Below are 23,816 nucleotides of genomic sequence, written 5' to 3' on the forward strand. Positions count from 1 at the left end.
GAGAACTTGATTGGAAAATAGTTGCAATCTCATTAGATGATCCAAAGGCATCATTGGTGAATGATGTTAATGACATTGAGAAGAATTTCACTGTAATATCTCTATCACCTAACTGTTTGATAACTTCTTTCGTAAGTTTGCTCTTGTTTATTTTGTAGTTTATGATTATATCGAGCAGCTAGGTGATTTATTAATTGTTTGATCCGAACTACTTTGTTAGGGCAGTCAACTTATTTACCATTCTTGCTTTCTCTTGAGCTTTATAGAGTTATAGTATAGTCTTCTTCAACTTGTTTCTTCAATGTTTGTGATGACTTGGAATTGAAAGTGACTTAAAATCAATCTTTCTTCTTAGTGTTTAACAGGAGTGGAGCTACCTTATGAGTGACCTTACAACTATTGATCGTGACTATGGATGGATCAATAACATTCACCATGACATTGGAACCCATGTCATTCATCACCTTTCTCCTCAAATACCACAATCTCTCTTAAGAGAAGCAGCAAGTGTCCGTCTGCTACACTTATTTTGATGAATTAAAGGAATGGTAATTTTATAGTAATTATTATCTCAGTTATAAATCACATATTTTTTGCTTATTTCATAGTCTATGAAGCATTGTGTAACTATTGTGGCTTTTTGTTACATGTTTACTGGCTTTATTGCAAACTTGCACATATTTTTTGTGTTATTTCATAGTGTATGAGGCATTGTGTAAATATTGTGGTTTTTATTACTTGTTTGTTGGCTTTATTACAGGCTTGTATTAGCATATGCTTCCAAAAACAATTAGTGGAGTTCACAAGCACGGTTGGAAGTTGATGGACAAATTTATGATCACCAAAATATGATGTCACAAACTTGTTGAACAATCGGCAAGTATGACCAAATCGTTTCAAGTAACACTACAAAAAAAATGGTATTTAAGGGAGGTTATTTTGCGGAGGTTATAAAAACCCTCCGCAAATTAATATGATTTAATTTGGTTCTATTGAATTGTCAAAGGCCTAATGATAGCGGAGGTTTTAAGTTCTTTTTAAAGAGGTTCATAACTAACCAAATTATAATACATTTTTCTTTTTTATTTTTTTTTCGTTTTTCAGTCTTTTCCTTCCAAAATTTTATCTTACTTTATTTTTTCTCCAAATTCCTAAACCTAAACTTAACTTCATCAAACACTTCCTTTTTCTCATGTTCATCTACACTCTTTGAGCCGTCTTCCCGTCACAGCCATTCTCGACCAGGAAAAGCGTAATGACGAACCGCTGTAAAGTGCTGAGAAGGTGATCTTGTAGAGGAGCTTGATGTCGCCTGTCATGAAGGTGGTGAGGAGTTCGGGGTCGACGTTGGACTAGACGAGGGAGTCGTAGACTTGGGAGACGCATATACAGTCAAAGGGGTTTTCAGTTCTATGTTTTCCATTTTTGATTCAAAACTCAAATCTTAAAACTCTTCCCCAAACCTCTCTTTTAGGTTTAGGTTTCATGTTTCAGAGGCTTTACCTTTCACTAGTATCCTCAAATTCGTGAAATCATAAAACCCTAATCGAAGATGAGACAGTTCTCAAACGCCTCTGCACTTATCGCGGCCACAAGGGTATCGTTTGGTGTTGCAACGCCTTTCCATATTGATTTCACTTCCAATTCAACTTTTCAAAAATGTCTCTCACACTGATTGTTAATGGTGCAGGATATTCTGGTTAACTCATAACAGGGAGTGGGGATTATTGTTGCCCTGTACGTGTTTGATGAAATTCCTAGGTTAAGTGCAATACATTTTTGTTGCCCACCATCGTTCTTCTAATAAGAAAGGCGTTTTTATAGTGTAATTAGTGCTTTGTATGCAAATTTTGAACAATACTACACCGTATTTTGGAAGTAGTGGTTGATGGGTCAGTAAGGGATGTATGGATCCCTCTTAAAAGAGTGCATTCTGGAGAATTAAGACTTCGAATATCAATTAGAGTGGATGACCAAGAAGGACCGAAGGTGTGCTTATTCACTTTGAAATTAGTGATTCTTTCAACCATTTAGTCATTTTACACACAACTTTTTTTCACTACTTGGATATTCATGCTAACAATTTTCAATGTACAGGGTTCGGGTTTTGGCTCAAGCAATGGTTGGATTGAACTTGTCCTGGGAAGGGATTGTTATTGTCTATCTCAAAGGCATAAGTGATCCATATGTGAGGGTACACTACGAAAACTTTAAGAAACAGACAAAGTTTGGAATACTTTATCGTTGGTTTGTTTTTCATGAAATTGAATGTCAATGTAAGAGAATTTGGTTTCTAACTTAGTCCAATGACATCATGTGTTTCATATAGCCTATCTCAACTTCCTTTAGAATTTCTCAATTTCAAACTTTATATATTTTACTACATGTTCTGAAGAGAAATCTCTTACATTTTTGTTCATATGTTATACCCTTGTCTTTATTATGATTTTCATTTTATGTTGCTATTCTAACACATTCTGTGAATTGGGGTTTACTAATTCCTTGTATCACAGCTCTTAAATTCTCTAAAACTATACACTTATAGATCTACAATCAAATACTTAAATTCCTTCCTGCATATGGTTGTAATTGACAATTTCTCTTGCATCCATACCACTCTATTCCTTTCACATATCTATTGCCAAGCCTCTTTGTTTTGTAGTTGATATACTTCTTTATTTTGAAATTTGCAGGAGGTTAGTTTTATGGTATTGGAGAAACTTGTTGTTGTAGGAATTAGGGATCGACTTGTTGTTTTTCTTACTCACAGGTTACTCCAGCTGCCTATATTGAACTTTTGTGCACTTTACTTAGTGCTGGAGTCCAGGCTAATGCAAAAGTAAGATTTATTTTTATGTTTAAAGTTGTAACAATGTTGAGTTTTTGCATCTTCTGTTGTATGAGTGGGAAAATAAGGCATATGAGTAAGGAAGAGTGTTTATTCATTGTAAAATGAGTTAAAAATAAAACAATGAAAATATCATCAAGATATAAAAGGTATGCATAGGAAATATTATTTATTTTTTCATAGAGGTTCCTCAAGTGGATCCCTTAATAGAGGTTAGTGTTAAAACATCTCTCATGTTCCAGTTTACATTCTCTTGTTTATTTATTTTTTTTTATCTTGATCATGGTATTAATTTTTAAACTTATCCACATAGGTATGCTTATCAGTCAAAATATGTTAAACTTTTTTCCGTTTCTTATGAATTTTGTGTATCATTTGTTTGCAGAGATACGGTCCAATTATATCCACCATTCCTCAGCAGCTATCCAGATTTTAGTTTAAAATGATCACTAATTGAACGTAAATTTGAAGCTCACATGCTGATAAATTACTACTGTCTTTTTTATTTTCGTACCCAGGACTGCCATTATCATTGTTGCGTAGAGAGAACTGAGTTTTGAAGTGAGATTCTGATTAGAATAGTTATTTAGTGACATGCTTTGTCTGTATTTATTCTTTGCACTATGGGTAGATCTCAATTATCAACCATCAACCAAAAAGATGCAATCAAGTATTCAACTGTAGGTTTATGCCTAATACCCCAGTAGAAATCAAGGTGATAAAGAAGTGCCTTCTGTTCATGTCTGTTGCTTCTGCCCTCCTCAGGTTGCTAGTATTGATGTGGAAAGGGGCATTGGTTTTCGTTGCAAGTTTTTCTGGTGAAAGGCATTGAATGGCAAAAAGTATGCATTTGAAATTCAAATATAATCCTCGTGGTCAAATATTGGTAGTTCATTTTCTTCTTTATAGTTTCCTTCACCTATTAAAGTCCAAGGGTCTGTTGTGATTTATTTTATTTTAATATTTTTCTTTTATCATTTCAGGAAGTTGTTGATACAAATGAGTTGGAGTTTTCTTTGAGTACAAGAGGATTATCTCATGCTAGGGGGTTTATGATGCTTCTTTTAGGATATAATTATATTTAGTCTATTATGTATTTTTGACAATGTTAGATTTTTTGGTCAATCTTGTAACTTTATTTAAACATTATGTATTTTTTTATATTTACATTGTAATTATTAATGAATGTATGTTATTTTAAATCATCAATAAAATTAATTTTGAATTATTTTTCAGTATTTTACAATTTTATATATTTTATTGATTTTTTTATTATTTCAGCAAGCTAGTGAATTGAATAGCATATAAAAAATATAGGTATTTTTTGTAATTAAATAGTTGAAAATAAAGGAGGTTAAAAACCCCCACAAAATAATAGTCAGTAATAGAGGAGGCTTTTACCCTCCGCAGAAAAACCTCCGCAAATTGAACTCGATACCAGGGGTCGCAAAAAACCCCCGCAGATAGTTTGTGGCGACTCAAACTGCGGCGGTTTGAAAAACCCCCGGAATTTATTTTGCGGAGGGTGAAAACCCCCGCAAATCGAAAAAAAAACCTCCTCTAAATAACATTTTTTTTGTAGTGTAATAAACTCGGTAAGACCAAGTATCGTTCTCCCAAAGGACTCACGGCCTAGTTTAGTTGTGTGGTTCGTTGATTAGCTAAGACTTAAGAACGAAATATTTGGATGTTTAATATGCAAGACACAAAATAAACATGTATGCATGAGTTTTGATCAATGGCAAAAGCAAAAGACAAGCACTTTCAATGAAATATATATAATATATGAATATGTTGTTGGGGGTCAATTTCATCTTATCCACTCTCATATATTTTAGGAATTCAACATTCAATTCATCATTGTTAATGCCACTCTCTAAATTACCTTTCAAGAAGGCTTCTCCCTAATTACGAGTTCATACGATTCCTAGCATTCCTAATAATTAGTTTATTTAGCACAGGAGCTTAAGGCAACCAATATACTTATTGGGAGAAATTCCCCGGATCTAGACTTCCCCGTACGTTCCCGTATCGACAAAATCAATAATCATGCATTGAATGAGTTAAACAAAGCAAGCATTAAGCAAAGAGGAAAAACCCTAACTAATGATGAAAGAAAGCATAAATCTTAGATTAAGATGCAAGCACAAATTCCATATATGAGAGCTTTAAAAGATTACATTGATTCCTCAACAAACATACAAGGTTTAGTTCACCATATTCATGGTGAACCTAGATGAACAATAATGAAAGAATGAAAGAGATAGAAAAACCCGAGAAAGAGAAGAGGAGAGCTGTCACCATCTCCCAATCTACCCCAAGAGGTGGAAGAGAGAGTGTTTGCTTCGTTTCTGCCAAAGATACCAACCCTAAGACATCTAGGTCTTTAAATAGGACATAAAAATAATAGAAAACGGGTCCAGGCCCAAACAGATCATAAAATCGCAGAAAACTGGCCCAAAACTCGTATGGTTGACTTTTTCCGTATTCTGGTTGACTGATTGACTTTTTGGTTGACTGGTTGACTGGTTGACTTTTCTGGTTTCTGGTTGACTTTTCTGATTCCATCTCTCTCCTTCTTCACTTCTTTCACTAAATTCACCTTAAAACCTGCACAAAAACACTGAAATCAAGCATAAACCTGTCCAGCTCTCTTATTTATGAAAATATGGATAAAAGCATGATTTCAAGCTAGTTTCTAAGTGTAAAGGTTGCTTTTTGTGTCAATTTTAAGCATGAAAATAACAGTTTTTCAACTGTTATCAGAAGTACCTACCAAAAAGGAAAAGCATCAGAAACCTCAACAAACTCAACAAGAAACTAAAGCAAGATGATGTTTTGTAGTGAATTTGTTTAAGTCATCAGCATTAGTTCATATGTTTTCAATTGGTCTAGTTGTATTTTATCATGCTAGATTTTTTAGTCAATCTTGCAATGTTCTTTAAACATTTTGTATTTTTTTATATTTACATTGTAATTGTCAATGAATTTACATTATCTTAAATTATTAATAAAATTAATTTTTATTACTTTTTGTGTATTTTACAATTTTATATATTTTATTTATTTCTTATTATAGAAAACAAACTTCATTAAATCAAGAAATTATGAATGTAGGTAGGAAATTATAAATAAAGGAGGCTTGAAACCTCCATAAAATAAGTCACTAATAGAAGAGGTTAAAACCCTTCACAAAAAAACCTCTATAATATAACTATAAAAATCCTTGCAAATTAATAGCTACGACTCTTACTGCGGGGCTGCGGAGGGAAAAAACCTCTGTAAAATGGAAAAATAACCTCCACTGAATAACGGCTTTTTTTTAGTGTATTTGCATGTTTTTGGTCTAAATAGGGAGTTTTTGAGTAGTGAATTTCCAAAGGAGTATATTTGTATTCAAACTGGTTTAGACTCCTAGCTTTCAAATTTTTGGAGTAGAAGGAATATAAGTGAGTTTGAGTATAGTTTAGGATTAATTTACATTTGTGTTTTATGGTTGTTTGTGGTTGAGATTCTTTAACATGTGCTGATGAGTGATAACAAATATAAGCATTTTTAGTGGTTCTAAGTATTAATGCAGCTGTGTGAACTGTAATGCTAAAACCTATCTTTACACATGAATGTGTGCTTGGATGAATCTAAGCATGTTACATCCTTTGGGAAAGCTAAATTATGCGCATTAACCATGTGGTTGTTTTACTATTATTATTGTTATACTTCTATTATTACTATTATTTTTCCAGCACTGCTCAAGATTGTGTACTCCATATTCCATGCTATGTTGTTCACTTTTTAAAATACCTTATTAGCATTTTGTTACAAGGTTACTGGCATCATCCTCAGGGGAATTTTCCTCCTAAGGAAGAAAGAAATTGATTGGTTTTATGAGCTGCTGCAATATATCCTGATGGTATGGAGCTGTCTTTTCATCTAATTTTCTGGTGCATTAAGTTTGAATAATTGCCATGCATAATAAGGTTTCCTTTTAATGATTCGAGGAGGTTTGACTTATTTGATGTATGAAATTATGTGGCAGTTTTGTATTATTCTATATTCTTTTAATAATTTGATGTTTTCCGTTGTAGCTTTGCATAATCTCATATTTGACTTGATTTTGATTTCTGGCTTTCTGCTCATCAGAATCTTGACTTTTAAGTTTTAAGTCGTTGATATTGGTGCATTTTGTCTCATGTCAGCTTGGGAGCCATTTAGAGATCTTATTCCTGAAAGTGAGAGAGGATGTTTCGTTGATGCCTATAATAAGAGATTAAACTCCAATGATATCGAAACTCAGGTTAGTGTCTCGGTGGTTTTCTTATCTCAGCATGCCTTTCTGCATCTTGTCCTCCCATAATCATAACAAGACTTCTTTAAATACTAGTTTGGTTTCAGAGCTTCTGCTCCCTCTTTTTGGCCTTAACTCTTGTTAGAACTAGTTTAGAAATCTATGCTTTACAATATTACCATGTTTCCAACATATCCTCAAATATGAAATGAGGAATAATGAGCTTATCTATGAGTATGTTACCTGACTGGATTGTCTAGAGTGGCTTTCTTGCACATATTGAAACGTTCAATGCCACTGCACACGGGGTTTTCTATTTGACTGAGGAGGTTTTCTATATTGAAATGACACCAAAAAGAATTAATGTTATTCACAAATCAAAACTTAAGCAAACAGTACAAATGAATCGTGTGTCTGAACTTACAATTACCACATTTTAATGCTGTGGTAACAAAAAAAGTTCTCTCCACCTTATCTAAAAAAATAAAAATATAAAAAGGAATAGTACAAATGAATCGTGTGTCTGAACTTGCAATTACCACATTTTAATGTTGTGGTAACAAAAAAAAGTTCTCTCCACGTTAACTACGTCTACAAAAAATAAAAATAAAAAAAAGAATTGTACAAATGAATCGTGTCTGAACTTACAATTACCACAAATTTTAATGCTGTGGTAACAAAAAAAAGTTCTCTCCACGATAACTAAAAATTCAATGATGATATTGAACAACGCCATTCCGTCCCCAATGAATAATTTCTCAAGTGTGTTTCCTGTTGATGCAATCCTTTGGCACATGTAGACGGTGAAACTTTGGTTCGATAGGAACAGTTAATGCCTTCCTATCCCAAGAACGTGGCTTTGCTGCCTTTGGCTTCACAATACCTGATGGCTTTTCGATAATAACACTGAGTTTTGTTGCAATGACAGCCTTTTCTTTCTTCCTTGCTAAAGCACTGCAATAGACATTTCCATTGTAATCAAAGTTGCTTACTACAAACACAACATGTAATCAAAGTAATCTGACTATTACTTACCTCAGAGGCCTCAGAACTTTACGCTGCGTCATTTCGGATTTTCTTTTGAATTTATCATTCACATCATTGGGTTTCTGAAGTTTAGTACGAGGACAACTTTTATAAGGTGTTGTAGCAGATAATTCACGTTGCACCTTGGAGCGGGAGTTGTCTATTTGAATGCCACCCTGCGTAACATTTTGGGAAGTCTTCAGTCACTGTCTAAAACACTGTTTATGCTATAAAATATTTATAGGTGAACATGTTCTTCTGTGCATGAACTTACAGATTGATTTTCCTGCGTTTTTGGGCGTGATTTCTCATCACAACTGCTATAATAATCAGTGTCTGATTCACTTTTTGGAACTGAACTCACTCGGTTTACAATCTGATGTTTCCCCATTGCCATCCCACCACCTTTAACTGCGGTTTCTTTTAAAGGTGAGAGAAATTTTCTATCCAAGTTTGCTTCTTTGAGAATTCCCCTTTCCTGCAGCATCAAATAATAACACTTGATTAAAATAAATTGTTTTTTAACAATAAATAAACTTAAACACAATCCCCTTCCCTTACTTACATCAGTTCTCAGCTTAAAAGGCTTAGGGTTTGTGGGCTTTAATTTTCTGTACTTCACAACAGGACAAGCAGTTGTGGTCGATGAAGATTTCTGTTTTAAGGTCAAAATCACAAACGTTATATACACAGTCAAATCATTCAATAAAGTGGGACTGAAAGTAATCATTAATCTATAACTAAGACCACCAGACCTTTTGTGTTTTTCTCGAATCATCCTCATGCTTGCTCCCAAGAATAGCCTTCTTTTTGGGCACGTCGTTATCGGTACTCATCTCTCTGCAGCCGCCAAGAATTCATTGATTACACCAATTTTAAGAAAACAGTGCACAGTCAAACATTTTTGAGAGAAATCAAATTCCTTACATATTTTCATGAACCATTGAAGCATTTTCTTTGTCATCAGAACAAGCCAATGATTTTTCTTCAGCCTTTCTCATGGTGGATTCGGAAACTTTTCCCTTTGCAGAAACCGAGTTCCTCATCTCTTCATTTTCACTCCTTTCTGCAGTCATCTTTTTATTGTTGGAATTTGACAGTGAGGTAGTGTCACATTCCGAAGCTTCTGACAAAACTTGAACTATAACTAAGCTCTCCCCTCTTGTTGGTTCTTGGGAAATTACATCTCCAAGAGATAGTTCAGCACCACTCGCTGAAGTTCCTGATTCATGGCATCCTTCTAGAGAACCACATCTAGATTTCTCATCTATCTCCATATCATTAGAGTCATTTTGATGAGGCTTAGCAACCTGTCGCTTCTGAGTGCCTTTCTTCTCCTTCAAACTTGACATTGAGTTAGTTTCTGGTTGCTTACGGTTATTAGAACTCAAGGAATCAAACACACGGCTCTTAACTTCTCTTCCCCTCGTCGCTTTTTGGAGGCAGTCACTGGCAAAGAGTTTCTTCCTTTTTCTTCAGACTTCTTGACTCCGTTGAGTTCAAGCTTTTTCATTGCTGAACACAGTGCTCTCATTGGTGTTTTTAATTCCATAGAACTCTTGATCTTTATGACCTTCTTAGGCGAGTGAACAACAAGAGCCTTAGACACCACTCTGCTCTTAGGCACACCGACGGTTAACACTTTCTTGCTCTCAACACTTCTAAACGGTTCTACATTGGAAACCTTCTTTTGATTATTCCTTGGAGTGGTCAAGGCCTTGGCCACCGGAGGAGATGGCCTCACCTTAGGGGTTGCTGCAACCTTAGAAAGAGATTTAACTTGGACGTTCTTGTCGGTCATCTTGAGTGATGATGACGAAATAAAGTTCATCCTTGACACCCTTGACTTTGCAGCAGCTGTATGGGGGCCTTCAAATTTGCGCTGAAAGAAGTAACCAAACATCACTCATAATGATGAAAACGTTCTTGAAGATATTAAAGAAGGAAAACTATACGTTGACAACCACACCATTTAACAATCATGAAGGAAAACTATAATAATGAAAGATGATAGATTTTTAACAGGTAAAAACTACCACAATAACTTTTTTTTAATTAAAGAATGTTTTCCAGTTACAAGTTCCACATTGATGAAGGTGCGTACAAACTAGTTTCTTGGTTTAAGGATGCGCTACCTTGCTTCTTTTTTTTTCAAAGCTTTTCTGAGGCGTACATTGGGACCTCTTGCAGCCATAACCTGAAAATCCAAGATCCATTCACCCAATCACCATCATATTTATGTCCATAAGTAGAGTGAACGAAACAAAGATGAAGAAGAAAAGACCAACTAACCCTAAGAATAAACTTCTTGTAGATAGTTTCAGAATCCAACTCTTGCTCATGCTTTCGGTCACATCCTATTATTAGAAAAAGTCATGTCATTGGTAACCAAAGAAGACGAAAAAGATTTGGAATAAGATCAAAGAAGTGAGAAGTTAAACTACCAACACGTGAGCAGAACCAGTGGCTGTCATCGCCGGGACGGCAAGAATCAGGTGCGGTGAAATCCACGAACTTGGGAGCTTCAAAGTTCTCGAAGAAGTCATCGTTTATTTCTATATCATCTTCGATTATTGGTATGCAGTACTGAGTTTCTGCCATATCCTTTCTTTTCTTCTCTTCCTTTCTTTTCTTCTCTTCGGAGCGTCTTGTTTTTGCTTTCGTTAATATTGTGTGGGATTGTAGTAAGGTAAGTTGCTTTTATAGCCGCCAAGAAACAAAAATGGTTAACCAGCCGTTATGCATTTCCACAGTCATGTGACAAGTATACGAGAAATTATTATTTGTATTTATTATGTATGAAAGGTGAATTTAAAATTTAGTTTTAAGTTATTTTGAAAAAAAACACACATTGATGATTTTGTACGTGGTGATTAATAATTTTTGTATTGAGTTTTCCTATAACGGCTAGATTATTGTCAAAAGACAATAATCAGTATTGTCCCCGTTTTCCCAAGAGCTCTATATATAGAGCTCTCCCTCTTTCATTTGTAATATTGTAAAACAAACAGATATATATGCTATTACAGAGAATGAATAAAGTACGTATTTTTCTTACTTTCACGAAGCCTCTGTGCAGATCGCGTCCCACTTTCTCTAAACATCCATGGGTCCGTCGCTGTGCAGAGTGTTGCTCCACTTCTCTCTCTAGCTTCTCGAAGAGTCTCTCTTTCAATAGGGACGAAGGGTGTACTCTGCCAGCAACGTCTTTCAATAGACACTTTATCTCACTCGCGGGCCTCCAAGCCAATTGGGCCTCTCTCCTCTCAGACATGCATTTGGCCATATTTTAATATGGTATCAGAGCAGGTTTAATACCTACTTTGCTTCCGCTGCCTCTGTTATCATTCTTGATATCTTTTTGGATTGTTTCTTGGCCCCTTCTTGCTTCCTACCGTAATGGATCACATGGATCAATCCGCTAAACCTACCAGCCCTTTCTATCTGCATCCTGAGGAGAATCCTGGTCTTACTCTCATTTCTCAAGTTCTGAACGAAAACAATTACTCTTCTTGGAGCAGAAGCATGAGGGGGGCTCTGCTTTCAAAGAATAAAATCAAGTTCATTGATGGGTCAATCAAGAAACCTCAAAGCAATGAGGTTTTGTTAGACCCTTGGGAGAGATGTAATATGATGGTCCTTTCTTGGATTATAAAGACTCTTTCTCCACAGATTGCAGAGAGCGTGATATATGTTGAAGAAAGGAGCTATGGGATTATAAAGACTCTTTCTCCACCAGGTCAGCATCAATGCTGCCTTTAACTCTTTTACCCCTAAGCAAATGCATAAACTCCTCAAAATGATAGAGAAGGTTGATGAACCCGCTCACAAGATCAACCAGATGCAGAGAGATAGCATAAAGGACAAACAAGGTATCTCTTCTTGGATCCTTGACACCGGGGCCGCATACCATGTGACCCATGATAAAAGAAACTTTGTTACCTTTCATAAAATCAAACCTATCTCTATCAGACTGCCAAGTAATACCATTATTATTGCTGAACATGCAGGACCTGTCCAATTTTCTAAGAATTTTGTTATTTTTAATGTTTTATATATACCTGATTTTGTTTTAATCAGATTTCTGTCCAAAGTCTCGTCAAGGACTTAAACTGCAGTCTAACATTTTCTTTTGAGATTTGTGAGATAAGGGAGAATTCTACGTTGATGATGATTGGGTATGCTAACCTTTGCAAAGGCCTCTATTATCTACAAGGCTTTCCTAATCCGATCAAAATTTTATTTCAAAGTATGCTTTCTCTTATGAACATGTTGATGTAAATTTGTGGCACTTTAGGTTAGGCCATCCTAGACACAAAACTGTTAAACAGATATGTTAGAAGTTCCCTTATGTGCAAATGGGTCCTGATATTATGTGTGATGCTTGCCACCATGCTAAACAACATATACTGCCTTTTCCTATAAGTATTTCTTTAATTGTTGAATGTTTCGAAATGATTCACTGTGATATATGGGCCCACTTTCCACTTCCTCTGTTCACGGTCATAGGTATTTTCTTACTATAGTTGATGACTATAGTAGACATACTTGGGTTCACTACTACAAAAAAGTGCACAGATAGCGCTTTTTTTTTATCATAGATAGCGCTTAAAAGCGCTATCTATGGCAACACTATCTATGGCAGCGGTATCTATTAATAGATAGCGCTTCTAAAAAAAATGCTATCTATTGGTGTCTGACAATAAATAGCACTTTTTTAAGAAAGCGCTATCTATTACTGTCTAAAAATAGATTGCGCTTGTTTAAATAAGCGCTATCTATTGTTAGACAACAATAGATAGCGCTTATTTAAAAAAGCGCTATCTATTGTCAGACAACAATAGATAGCGCTTATTTAAAAAAGCACTATCTATTAGTCTAAACTTTTTTCAAAAAATTAATTTTAAAAAAAGAAAATTTAATAAAATATCTCAAAAACAAATCAAAAGAAAATATAAAATATTAGTTTTATTATGTTTTAACATGTGATATTTATTGGTTCTATTATAAAAAAGAACTATAAAATATTAAAAAAAATATGAGAAAGACAAATGTCTCAAAGAATGTTTATTAATATAAAAAATGACTATTTGTACAATAATATTTCAAATATAAACATATATTCTATCCGTACCTATAAGCATTACATACCATAACATAACCTATAAGTATGTACTAATTACATGTAAACATTAATCTTCCCTAACTTCAATGATTTGACTGTCACGATATTGTTGATATCTGTAACTAAAAAAATACTGCAAAAAAGAAAAATAGTATAAAATTAGTCAATTAAATTTTTACTAAAAAAAATTATTATGACAATGAAGCAAAATATGAAAGAAATGCGTAAAAACAGAAGCAAAATATATTCAGGCAAGTTTAAAATGACTAAAGAAATATTTGTCAAACCAGAATTTGTAATGTAACTCTCTAAACATGTTTTAAATGCTACAAGACTATTGAAAACTATGCTAACTACTAAAAATAACAGAAATAAAAATTTACCTATGAAAACCAAAAAAAAGCAAAATAAGACAAGATCCAATGCTACCTTCAAAACACCAAAAAAACATTAAACAAGTTCCTTCAACTTTAAAACAGTAAGCAAGTTATAAATGATAAAAGAGCACGTTATAACAATTATCTATTCTAGAAAACTAAAAATGCAAAATATCACTATACGTACCTAGAAAACAAGCTAAAACTTAGTCAAAACAGGAAAACAACTAACAAATCCTAGAATCAACGATTAAAAACTAACCAAACTAATTCCTAAAGTTTTGAACAACCAACTAAGACTAGAACTAAAGCTAACTAGTTATTAAGACTAAAAATGTATAATTTAACTATAGTACCATATTCTAACTAAAAGAAAATTGACTGAACTAGCAAAATTCAATTACAGAAACAAAACTACAATCAAGCTAGACTAAACAAATTGATTTAATCAAATATAAAACTGTACATAAACCAATCTACCTATTATCTAGAAGAAATAAAATATGGTATCTAAACTAACTCATTCTATCAAAAACAGATACTAAAAAAGTAAAAGTAAAATTGACGAAGTGAAGCTGTGGTGAACTTCTAATGTGAAATTAATGCTTGATTGATCAAGATTGGCACCATTAGTAACATAGAAGTCATCCAATAGTAAGAAAAAATTAGGCCCACGATTAGTGATGCACTGCAAGATAATATATTGAGTACAAAAGGTACAATATTTATCAATTATCAAGTTGTTATATACTAACCTTGGTGGAGCTGTAAGGAGTTCTGCCTCTGCCATGCACAACACGATACATTAGTACAATTTAGAGATGAAAGCAACAACAGAAAATTGCACAGATAATAATAAATACTTTACAGCCCAATAAGATCAATATAGCTTAAGCAAAAACGTATTCCATCCTTGGACATTTGTCAAGAACATCCACACCATCTGAAATAGCCTTCTCATATGCTAAGTCAGTACAAGAAGGATTAGTCTCCACTTGCTCCATATCTTGGAATAACCAAAGTGTTAACTGAAACATGAACAAAATGAATGTATGTGGTTCACAATGATGTAATCTCCACTAGCATAAAGGTATTATGAAATGAATTTACCATGAATACACTAAAGAACAAGATGAATACATAATTATAGAAGCATAAAAGCACATAATCATAAAAGCAAAAAAGCATTGATTTTAACACACTTTTCCTTGGAGTACTGAGGCCTATGTGAGCAAAGCAGTCTACATAAGAAGAATAGAAATCAGTAATCATTTAAGGGGGGAAATTTTATACTCACGCCTATATGTACTCTAAAACATTGGAGGAGATAACTTGCCTCGGAAACACTTTTTCAACTACATGTCGGGGTATATAGTTGAATCTATAATGATTGAAACATATATTTCAAAGTTATTAAAGTTCAAACTTCATTATCTTAACGTCATTAGTAAGGATCAACTTATCAAAGTTGAAACGATAAATTAAAAGACAACATATCTAAAATTGTTTCTTTATCTGATAACATATGACTAGTTTCTGGACTAAATGATCATGATCTATTGGGCTATTGGACATAGTAAATTCCATACAAAAGAATAAGAAAGTATACCACAAACATTTTTTCACAAGTATATTATAGCCTCCAATGGATGAGAAGGAAAGCTCAACCTATTTAATCCTTGGAATCAGCTTCTACACAAGATGCAAAGAAAACAACTAGGTGCCTGGAAGTTAAGAATTTGAGAGTCCAAGTTATCTTTTATAACAATAAGAATAACATAAACTTATCTTGAATAAATATTCATTAAATAGAATAATATAGGATTTACATTATCGAACAACAATAGTTCAAAGAAACAAAGTTCATTTGTGAAGACTATTAAAGAATGCATGCATACCAGCACTGCTATAATTAAAGGAGCTTGATTTTCCATGGCTTAAAACTTTAAATCATGAAAACCTGAAAAGCCAACAAATTGCTTAATGAGATTATAAAAATCTCTTATTGGATAATGAATAAAGAAGCTTTGACTCAATGAACACGGTCTTAACATACCATCGAGTATAACATTGCCAATACACCCACCATAATGAGATTATAGGTTATTATCTTCATGTAGATAAAAGGTCAAGATTGATGAAATAAAAACAAGTTACGTTGAGATCTTGGATTTTGTTAGAGGAAACGAATAAGAGAGCAAATATATTGCTTTATTTCAAACAAATGAAAAGTAGATTTTATCAACCCTTGAAGATAACCTTCACTTTATAATGAGATCCAGAGCCACTGTCACTATAGTACAATATATACAAATGAATTAAAGAAACAATAATTGGACTTTAACTTCGAATCACATTTAAAATATACTTCATGAGTTAGTACCCACACACCATAATCTATGTTTTGTAATGTATGGGAGAAAACAAAACTCATATTACACCTTTCATTTTCTTTATATTTTGGTTGACAAAAGTAATAATACATTTATTAGAAAATGAGAAAATTTACCTCATAATCAACCCCTTGAATATAGATGCAGTTCGGGTCTATTGTTGAGAAAGCCAACCCTTTTATCTGCAGTATTAATGAAATCAATTACAGTCATCTGTGGCTGCAATAAACAACAACTAACACAATAATAACATCAACAGTAACCTTATCTTAGTAAGTGAAATCAACTATATGGAATAAGCTCCGAGAAGAACCCCAAACGAACACGCTATGGACTCCTTCGAAGCTCCCTCAAAGAGTGAAACGCAGCGGAATGATACGAATCCAAGAGCAAATGAACCAAAACTGTGAATGAAGCAAGGAAACCCTAAATCGAACGGTGAAAGAACCTTAAAACACTAGGTTAACCGATTAAACGGTGGAAAGTGTTTAATCGGAGCAAAAGAGGATTTAAACGGTTAAAATCAAAGAAAAAGATGAAAGATGAGGGAAACCCTAGCGGAGGCCATAGATCGAAGAACTCATCGGTGAAGATGGTGTTTCTAAGGCCGAAATAGCTGAGATAAAGTAGAAATGTGAGGAGAAAAGGTGGATATGTGAAGAACTGTGGTTGTTGCAGGAGAGAGAAGCAACACGAAACTGAGAGAAGCAACATGAAACTGAAAATGAGGTGCAAGCACTGACGCAAGCACAATGAAGATGTGGCAAAGGAGACCGCTGACGCGAGCAGAATGAAGATGTTGCAAAGGAGAGCGTTGACTCGAGGGCCTTTAACGACACCATCACTTCTCTCTCCAGAACTTCTGGCGAAGCATTAAACCTAGCCACGACCGTACTAATTTCTTGAAGGAGGCTGGTTTCCTAAACCCTTATAGGTGACCGCAATTGCTGAACTTTGGCCGGCCGATGAGCAATGATGGGGAAGACAACGCAATAATGACTTGCTCCACTAAGAACTATTAGGTTTGATAAATGTAATGCAGGTTTGGGATCAATGCAAAGTGAAATTTGAGAGCAAGCACGAAGTAAAATTTAGAGGCAAATCGAAATTGAAATTTGGGGATGAATTTGTACTTAAGTGAAACTGAAAATTTAGGAGGGGGAAGAAAATTTTGGAAAATACGAGAGTAAATAGGAAAAAGGGGGAAATTTTGAAAAATATAAGAGTAAAAAGATGCTGAAATAAAAAGAAGCTCGAAAACGTAAAAACACTCCGACGAAGAGGGATTGAAAACCTCTTTTCAAATCAGTTTTAATAGTATATTTAAAAAAATGTTATTTATGGTAACATAATATATAGCGATTTTTTTAAAAATGCTATCTATTATTCTATGAATTAAAAAAATAATATTAAATAATTATATATAGCGTTTATTTAAAAAAAACTATATCTATTGTCATAGTTATAGATAATGCTTTTTTAAATAAGCGCTATCTATTCTTCCACACATTAATAGATAGCGCTTATTTAAAAAAGCGCTATCTATAGCTAATTTTGTAGTAGTGGTTTTTTTAATGAATAATAAAGATCAAACAAGGGATCTGTTGCAAAATTTTATTGTGAGAATTAAAAACCAGTTTGATAAAATGATTAAGACTATTAAGACCGACAATGGACCTGAATTTAATTGTGTTAATATGTATGATTTGTATGGCATTAATCACCAAAAGAGTTGTGTTGAAACCCCTGAACAAAATTCTGTCGTTGAAAGAAAACACCAACACATACTTAATGTGACTCGCAGTCTCCTTTTTCAATCTAATATGCCCAATGCCTATCGGTCCTATGCTGTGAGTCATGCTGTTTACCTAATAAATAGGTTGCCTTCCCCATTCTTAGTAACAAGACTCCTTATGATCTGGTCTATAATGTTCCTCCGACTTACTTGAGTCTCAAAGTCTTTGGGTGCTTATGCTTTGCCTTTACCCTTGAAAACAACATAAGTAAGCTTAATCCAAGAGCCAGAAAAGGGATTTTCCTTGGCTACAAAGGTGGTGTCAAAGGCTACATTGTTCTTGATGTCAGCACTAAGAAACTCTTCATAAGCAGAAACGTGGTCTTTTATGAAGACATCTTTCCCTACAAAGACCGTTGAGACAGTAGGGAAATTGCTGATAATGCAAAAGAGTATTTCTCATCCTCCTTTTCTGTCATCTTGAGTTCCTATGGTATCTTACATCAGTGTACTTGTTCTCATATACCGCAACAAAATGGTATAGCAGAACGAAAAAATAGACACTTGGTTGAAATTGCTCGTACCCTTTTGCTTTGTGCCCATATTCCTGTCCATCATTGGGGGATGTCATCTTAACTGCATGTTATCTTATTAATAAGATGCCCTCCTCCTCTCTTGATAATAAAGTCCCTTTCTCCATTTTGTTTCCTAATGTTCCTCTCTTTCATACATCTCCCCGAGTGTTTGGCTGTGTATGTTTTGTTCATGACATGTCTCCAAGTCTAGATAAACTCTTCGCTCGCGCTTTCAAATGTGTCTTTTTAGGCTATTCTCAACTTCAAAAAGGATATCGGTGTTACTCTCCTGAAATTAAGAAGTATTACATGTCGGCCAATGTCACATTCTTTGAACAGACTTCTTACTTCTCTCCATCTGTTCAGGATGTTTCTATCCTCCAGCAGGTCCCCCCCCCCCCCCCCCCCCCCCCCCCTTTTCCTATTCCAATGGTTGAGTCAAAAAATAGCTCCACTGTCTCTGTCATTCCAAGTCTTGATCACAATCTTTCTACACCTGTCGCCCTTCTATTTTTCTCTTTTATCCTTAGTGTCCTTTGTTGTTATACCCAAGAATGTGAAAGAAGCACTTGATAATCCTGGATGACGACAAGTTATGATTGCAGAAATGCAGGCTCTTGACCACAGTAATACTTGGGAACTGGTGCCCCTTTCCCCAGGCAAAAAGGCGGTTGGTTGTCGATGGGTGTATGAAGTTAAAGTCGGCCCTGATGGTGAAATTGATCGGCTCAAAGCTCGGCCTTTTTTGCAAAAGGTTATACTCATGTTTATGGTCTTGATTATTGTGACACTTTCTCTCATGTAGCCAAGATGACTACTATTCGCCTCTTATTTGCCATGGCAGCCATTCGTCATTGGCCACTTCATCAATTGGATATCAAGAATGCCTTCCTACATGGTGATCTTGAGGAAGAAGTTTATATGGAGCAACCTCCTGGGTTTGTTGCTCAGGGAGAGTCTGGTATGGTATGCAAATTGCATCGATCTTTATATGGCCTCAACCAATCCCCACGTGCTTGGTTTGGAAAGTTTAGCTCCATTGTTCAAAAATTTGGGCTAAAACACAGTGAAGCAGACCATTCAGTTTTTTACTGTCATTCTTCTCTCGGAAAATGTGTTTACTTAATAGTATATGTTGATGATATTGTTGGAATATCTCAACTAAAAGAGTACTTGTGTAGACATTTTCAAACCAAGGATCTTGGAAGTCTCAAATACTTATTAGGCATTGAAGTAGCGCAATCAAAAAGATGGAGTTGTAATCTCCCAAAGGAAGTATGCTCTTGATATATTACAAGAAACATGCATGATTGATTGTAGACCGGTAGACAGTCCCATGGACCCAAACCAGAAATTAAGGATATAAGAAGGTGAATTATTCTCCGATCTAAAGAGGTATAGCAGGCTGGTTGGAAAACTTATTTATCTCATTATTACAAGGCCAGATCTATCCTTTGCAGTTGGAGTGGTTAGTCAGTTCATGCAGGCTCTATGTGTTGACCATTGGAATGCTCTTATTCGCATTCTAAGGTATGTAAAGAAGACTCCCGGGCAAGGATAGAGAAGGTGGATGAACCCACTCACAAGATCAACCAGATGCAGAGAGATTGCAAAGAGGACAAACAAGGTATCTCTTCTTGGATCCTTGACACCGGGGCCACAGACCATGTGACCCATGATAAAAGAAACTTTGTTACCTTTCATAAAATCAAACCTATCTCTATCAGACTGCCAAATAATACCATTATTACTGCTGAACATGTAAGGACTGTCCAATTTTCTAAGAATTTTGTTATTTTTAATGTTTTATATATACCTGATTTTTGTTTTAATCTGATTTCTGTCCAAAGTCTCATCAAGGACTTAAACTGCACTCTAACATTTTCTTCTGAGATTTGTCAGATAAGGGAGAATTCTACGTTGAAGATGATTGGGTATGCTAACTTTTGCAAAGGCCTATATTATCTAATGGGCTTTCTTAATCCGGATCAAAATTTTATTTCAAAGTTTGCTTTCTCTTATGAACATGTTGATGTAAATTTGTGGCACTATAGGTTAGGCCATCCTGGACACAAAACTGTTAAACATATATGTGAGAATTTCCCTTATGTGCAAATGGGTCCTGATATTGTGTGTGATGCTTGTCACTATGCTAAACAACATAAACTGCCTTTTTTTAGAAGTATTTCTTTAACTGCTGAATGTTTCGAAATGATTCACTATGATATATGGGGCCCTCTTTCCACTTCTTTTGTTCACGGTCATAGGTATTTTCTTACTATAGTTGATGACTATAGTAGACATACTATGATTTTTTTAATGAATAATAAAGGTCAAACAAGGGATCTGTTGCGGAATTTTATTGTGAAAATTAAAAACCAGTTTGATAAAATGATTAAGACTATTAGGACCAACAATGGACCTAAATTTAATTGTGTTAATATGTATGATTTGTATGGCATTAATCACCAAAAGAGTTGTGTTGAAACCCCTGAACAAAATTCTGTCGTTGAAGGAAAACACCAACACATACTTAATGTGACCCGCAGTCTCCTTTTTCTATCTAATATGCCCAATGCCTATCGGTCCTATGCTTTGAGTCATGTTGTTTACCTAATAAATAGGTTGCCTTCGCCTATTCTTAGTAACAAGACTCCTTATGATCTGGTCTATAATGTTCCTCCTACTTACTTTGAGTCTCAAAGTCTTTGGGTGCCTATGCTTTGCCTCTACCCTTGAAAACAACATAAGTAAGCTTGATCCAAGATCTAGAAAAGGGATTTTCCTTGGCTACAAAGGTGGTGTCAAAGGATACATTGTTCTTGATGTTAGCACTAAGAAACTCTTCATAAGCAGAAATGTGGTCTTTTATGAAGACATCTTTCCGTACAAAGACCGTTGAGACAGTAGGGAAATTGCTGATGGAGAAGGAGATAGAACCACCTCTCTTAATGATCTTCTATGCAGTGGTAACCCTATTGATGATAAGAGACCTAATGAAATGGGTACCAATGATCCAAGAGATATGCAACAGACTATCGCTGACAACAAAGCGGTGACAACATTGCTGATGGTGAAGAAAATCATGGTTGCGGGAGATCTAACAGGGTTAAAAGGACTCCAGGATATCTGAGTTACTATGTGCATCAGGTTAATCAATCCTTATCTATGAAAAATAATTTTAAAACCCCTTATCCCATTTCTGATCTATTATCCTCTGACTCTTTGTCAAAAAAGCACTTGAAGTATACTATGCCCATCACTCCAAATAATGAGCCTTAGTCTTATAATGAAGCAAGCCAAAGGTATGTGTGAGTGGGCAGAAGCGATGCAGAGAGAAATCAGGGCCCTACAAGACAATAATACCTGGTACTTAACACAACTGCCTCCAGGAAAGAAACCCATTGGTTGTAGGTGGGTATACAAAATCAAATATAAGGCTGGTGGCACTGTAGAAAGATACAATCCGCCTGGTGGCAAAAGGATACACTCAACAAGAAGGGATAGACTATTTGGACACTTTCTCTCATGTTGCCAAACTCACTATTGTTGATTGCTTATTGCCCTTGCAGCCTCTAATAATTGGTTTCTACATCAACTTAATATAGACAATGCCTTTCTACATGGGGACCTAAATGAGAAAGTCTACATGGAGCCACCACCCGGTCTAAATATCCATAAAGAGAGTCAGGTTTGCAGGCTTACTAAGTCACTATATGGACTAAAACAAACTAGTAGGCAATGGTATGAAAAAATGTCTTCTTTTCTCATTTCTGTCAACTACATCCAATCTAAATCTGATCACTCTCTTTTTATAAAAAGGACTTCTGCAGATTTTACTGCTTTACTTGTCTATGTAGAAGACATCATATTAGCTAGAAACTCCATGACCGAAATCAACCACATAAAGGCTCTATTGCATAATAAATTCCAAATAAAGAACCTAGGAGAACTCAAATATTTCCTAGGCTTGGAGGTGGCAAGATCTAAAAAGGGAATTCATTTATGTCAGAGAAAGTATTCTTTGCACATCCTTAAGGAAACAGGAATACTGGGATGCAAACCATCCTCTACACCCTTTTTAAGTGATACAAGCTCACTGTAAGAAGACAACTACTTGGATGACCCTGGCCCCTATCGAAGATTGATAGAGGGAAGTTGCTCTATGTCACCAATACCAAACCTGATTTGTGCTTTTCCATTAATCTATTAAGTCAATTTATGAAATCACCCACTAACTATCATTATCGGGCTGTGCTTGTTTTTGCTTTCGTTCTTTGATGCGAATATTGTGTGGGATTGTAGTAAGGTAAGAAGTTGGTTTTATAGCCGCCAATATTTAAAACAAAAATGGTTAAGGAGTCCTTATGATTTCAACATTCATGTGACAAGTAAACATTGAGTGAGAAATTTCTATGTTATACAATATATGTGAGAAATTATTATTTGTATTTATTAAGTATGAAAGGTGAATTTAAAATTTAGTTTTAAGTACGTTATTTTGAAAAAAAACACATGATGATTTTGTTCGCGGTGATTAATAATTTTTGGACAACAATAGTTTTAGGATATTTATCCTATTTTATCATGATTATATTGTGTCAAGGGTTACCTTATTTATCATGATTATATTGTGTCAAGGGTTATCCTATTTATCATGATTATATTGTGTCTAGGATTAACCTATTTATCATGATTATATTGTGTCTAGGGTTATCCTATTTATCATGATTATATTGTGTCTAGGGTTACCCTATTTATCATGTACTTTTGTATCAATTTTTTCTTATAAATAGAGTTTAGGGTTCAATGAAACCCTAAATAGAAGATTGTGAGAGGGATCAATGAAACCCTCTAAAATTATTTTACAGTTTAATTCTCAAGTTGGTATCAGAGCGGGACCCGCTCTGGTTCCTATCTCGTAATATCTGTCCGGCGCCACAGTCTGTCGTCGCCGGCCACCGTCCGTTGCCGGCCACCGTTGTCCATCACTGTCACAGTTTCGTTCGTCTAAACCCTTAGGGTTTTCTTGTTCCTCGCTGGTACTATTCGTCTTCTTCAGAAATGGCGTCTGGCAGTACTTTCTCTTTCTCCGGTAGTCCATCAATTACCTCCGAGAAGCTAAATGGAAAAAATTATCTATCTTGGTCTGCTGCCGTTGAAATGTGGTTCCTTGGCCAAGGACATTATGACCACCTTGAGCGAGATGGAAGCCATGTGCCTACTGAAAAAGTTGATTAGTGGAAACAAGCAGATTTTCAGTTGTGTGCCCTGTTATAGCAATCAGCGGAACCCAAACTTCTTGTATCTTTAAGGGCTTTCAAAACTTGTCACTCCTTTTGGAAGAAAGCCCAAAGCCTTTATGCCAACGATATTCAACGTCTCTATGACACTAACTATCATTATCTATTTTGTGCTTTTCCATTAATCTATTAAGTCAATTTATGAAATC

At 34.9% G+C, this 23,816-nt stretch overlaps 2 protein-coding genes and 1 pseudogene across 11 annotated transcripts; 2 read left to right on the forward strand and 1 right to left on the reverse strand.

Annotated features, from left to right (window-relative positions):
• Positions 1 to 1,083: 1,083 nt before the first annotated feature.
• On the forward strand, positions 1,084 to 4,076 carry LOC148194389 (uncharacterized). 10 transcript variants are annotated; one of them, XR_015781340.1, is made up of 7 exons: positions 1,095 to 1,597; positions 1,691 to 1,989; positions 2,098 to 2,194; positions 2,694 to 2,839; positions 3,234 to 3,528; positions 3,614 to 3,734; positions 3,832 to 4,076. XR_015781340.1 is itself a non-coding variant. In XM_088095726.1 (6 exons), exons 2-5 carry the CDS (start codon positions 1,970 to 1,972, stop codon positions 3,668 to 3,670), a joined length of 243 nt encoding a protein of 80 aa, XP_087951852.1. In that variant the 5' UTR covers positions 1,084 to 1,597; positions 1,691 to 1,969; the 3' UTR covers positions 3,671 to 3,690; positions 3,832 to 4,076. The 10 variants fall into 10 exon arrangements, 2 of the variants coding, with proteins under 2 accessions (XP_087951852.1, XP_087951851.1); XR_015781342.1 differs by having other exon boundaries at positions 3,614 to 3,690; XM_088095726.1 differs by lacking the exon at positions 3,234 to 3,528 and having other exon boundaries at positions 1,084 to 1,597; positions 2,771 to 2,839; positions 3,614 to 3,690.
• A 3,815-nt stretch (positions 4,077 to 7,891) lies between these two features.
• Positions 7,892 to 10,784, reverse strand: LOC148194390 (uncharacterized; annotated as a pseudogene).
• Positions 10,785 to 11,558: 774 nt separating this feature from the next.
• On the forward strand, positions 11,559 to 21,497 carry LOC148194391 (uncharacterized). The gene is made up of 6 exons (XM_088097213.1): positions 11,559 to 11,898; positions 18,970 to 19,118; positions 19,895 to 20,125; positions 20,267 to 20,298; positions 20,419 to 20,631; positions 21,332 to 21,497. The coding sequence occupies exons 1-6, from the start codon at positions 11,559 to 11,561 to the stop codon at positions 21,495 to 21,497; spliced, it is 1,131 nt and encodes a 376-aa protein (XP_087953339.1).
• Positions 21,498 to 23,816: the final 2,319 nt, after the last annotated feature.

Source organism: Vigna umbellata, chromosome 8 (assembly GCF_029865625.1).
Source record: "Vigna umbellata cultivar VRB3 chromosome 8, Vumbellata_1.0, whole genome shotgun sequence".
NCBI classification, from domain to species: Eukaryota; Viridiplantae; Streptophyta; class Magnoliopsida; order Fabales; family Fabaceae; genus Vigna; species Vigna umbellata.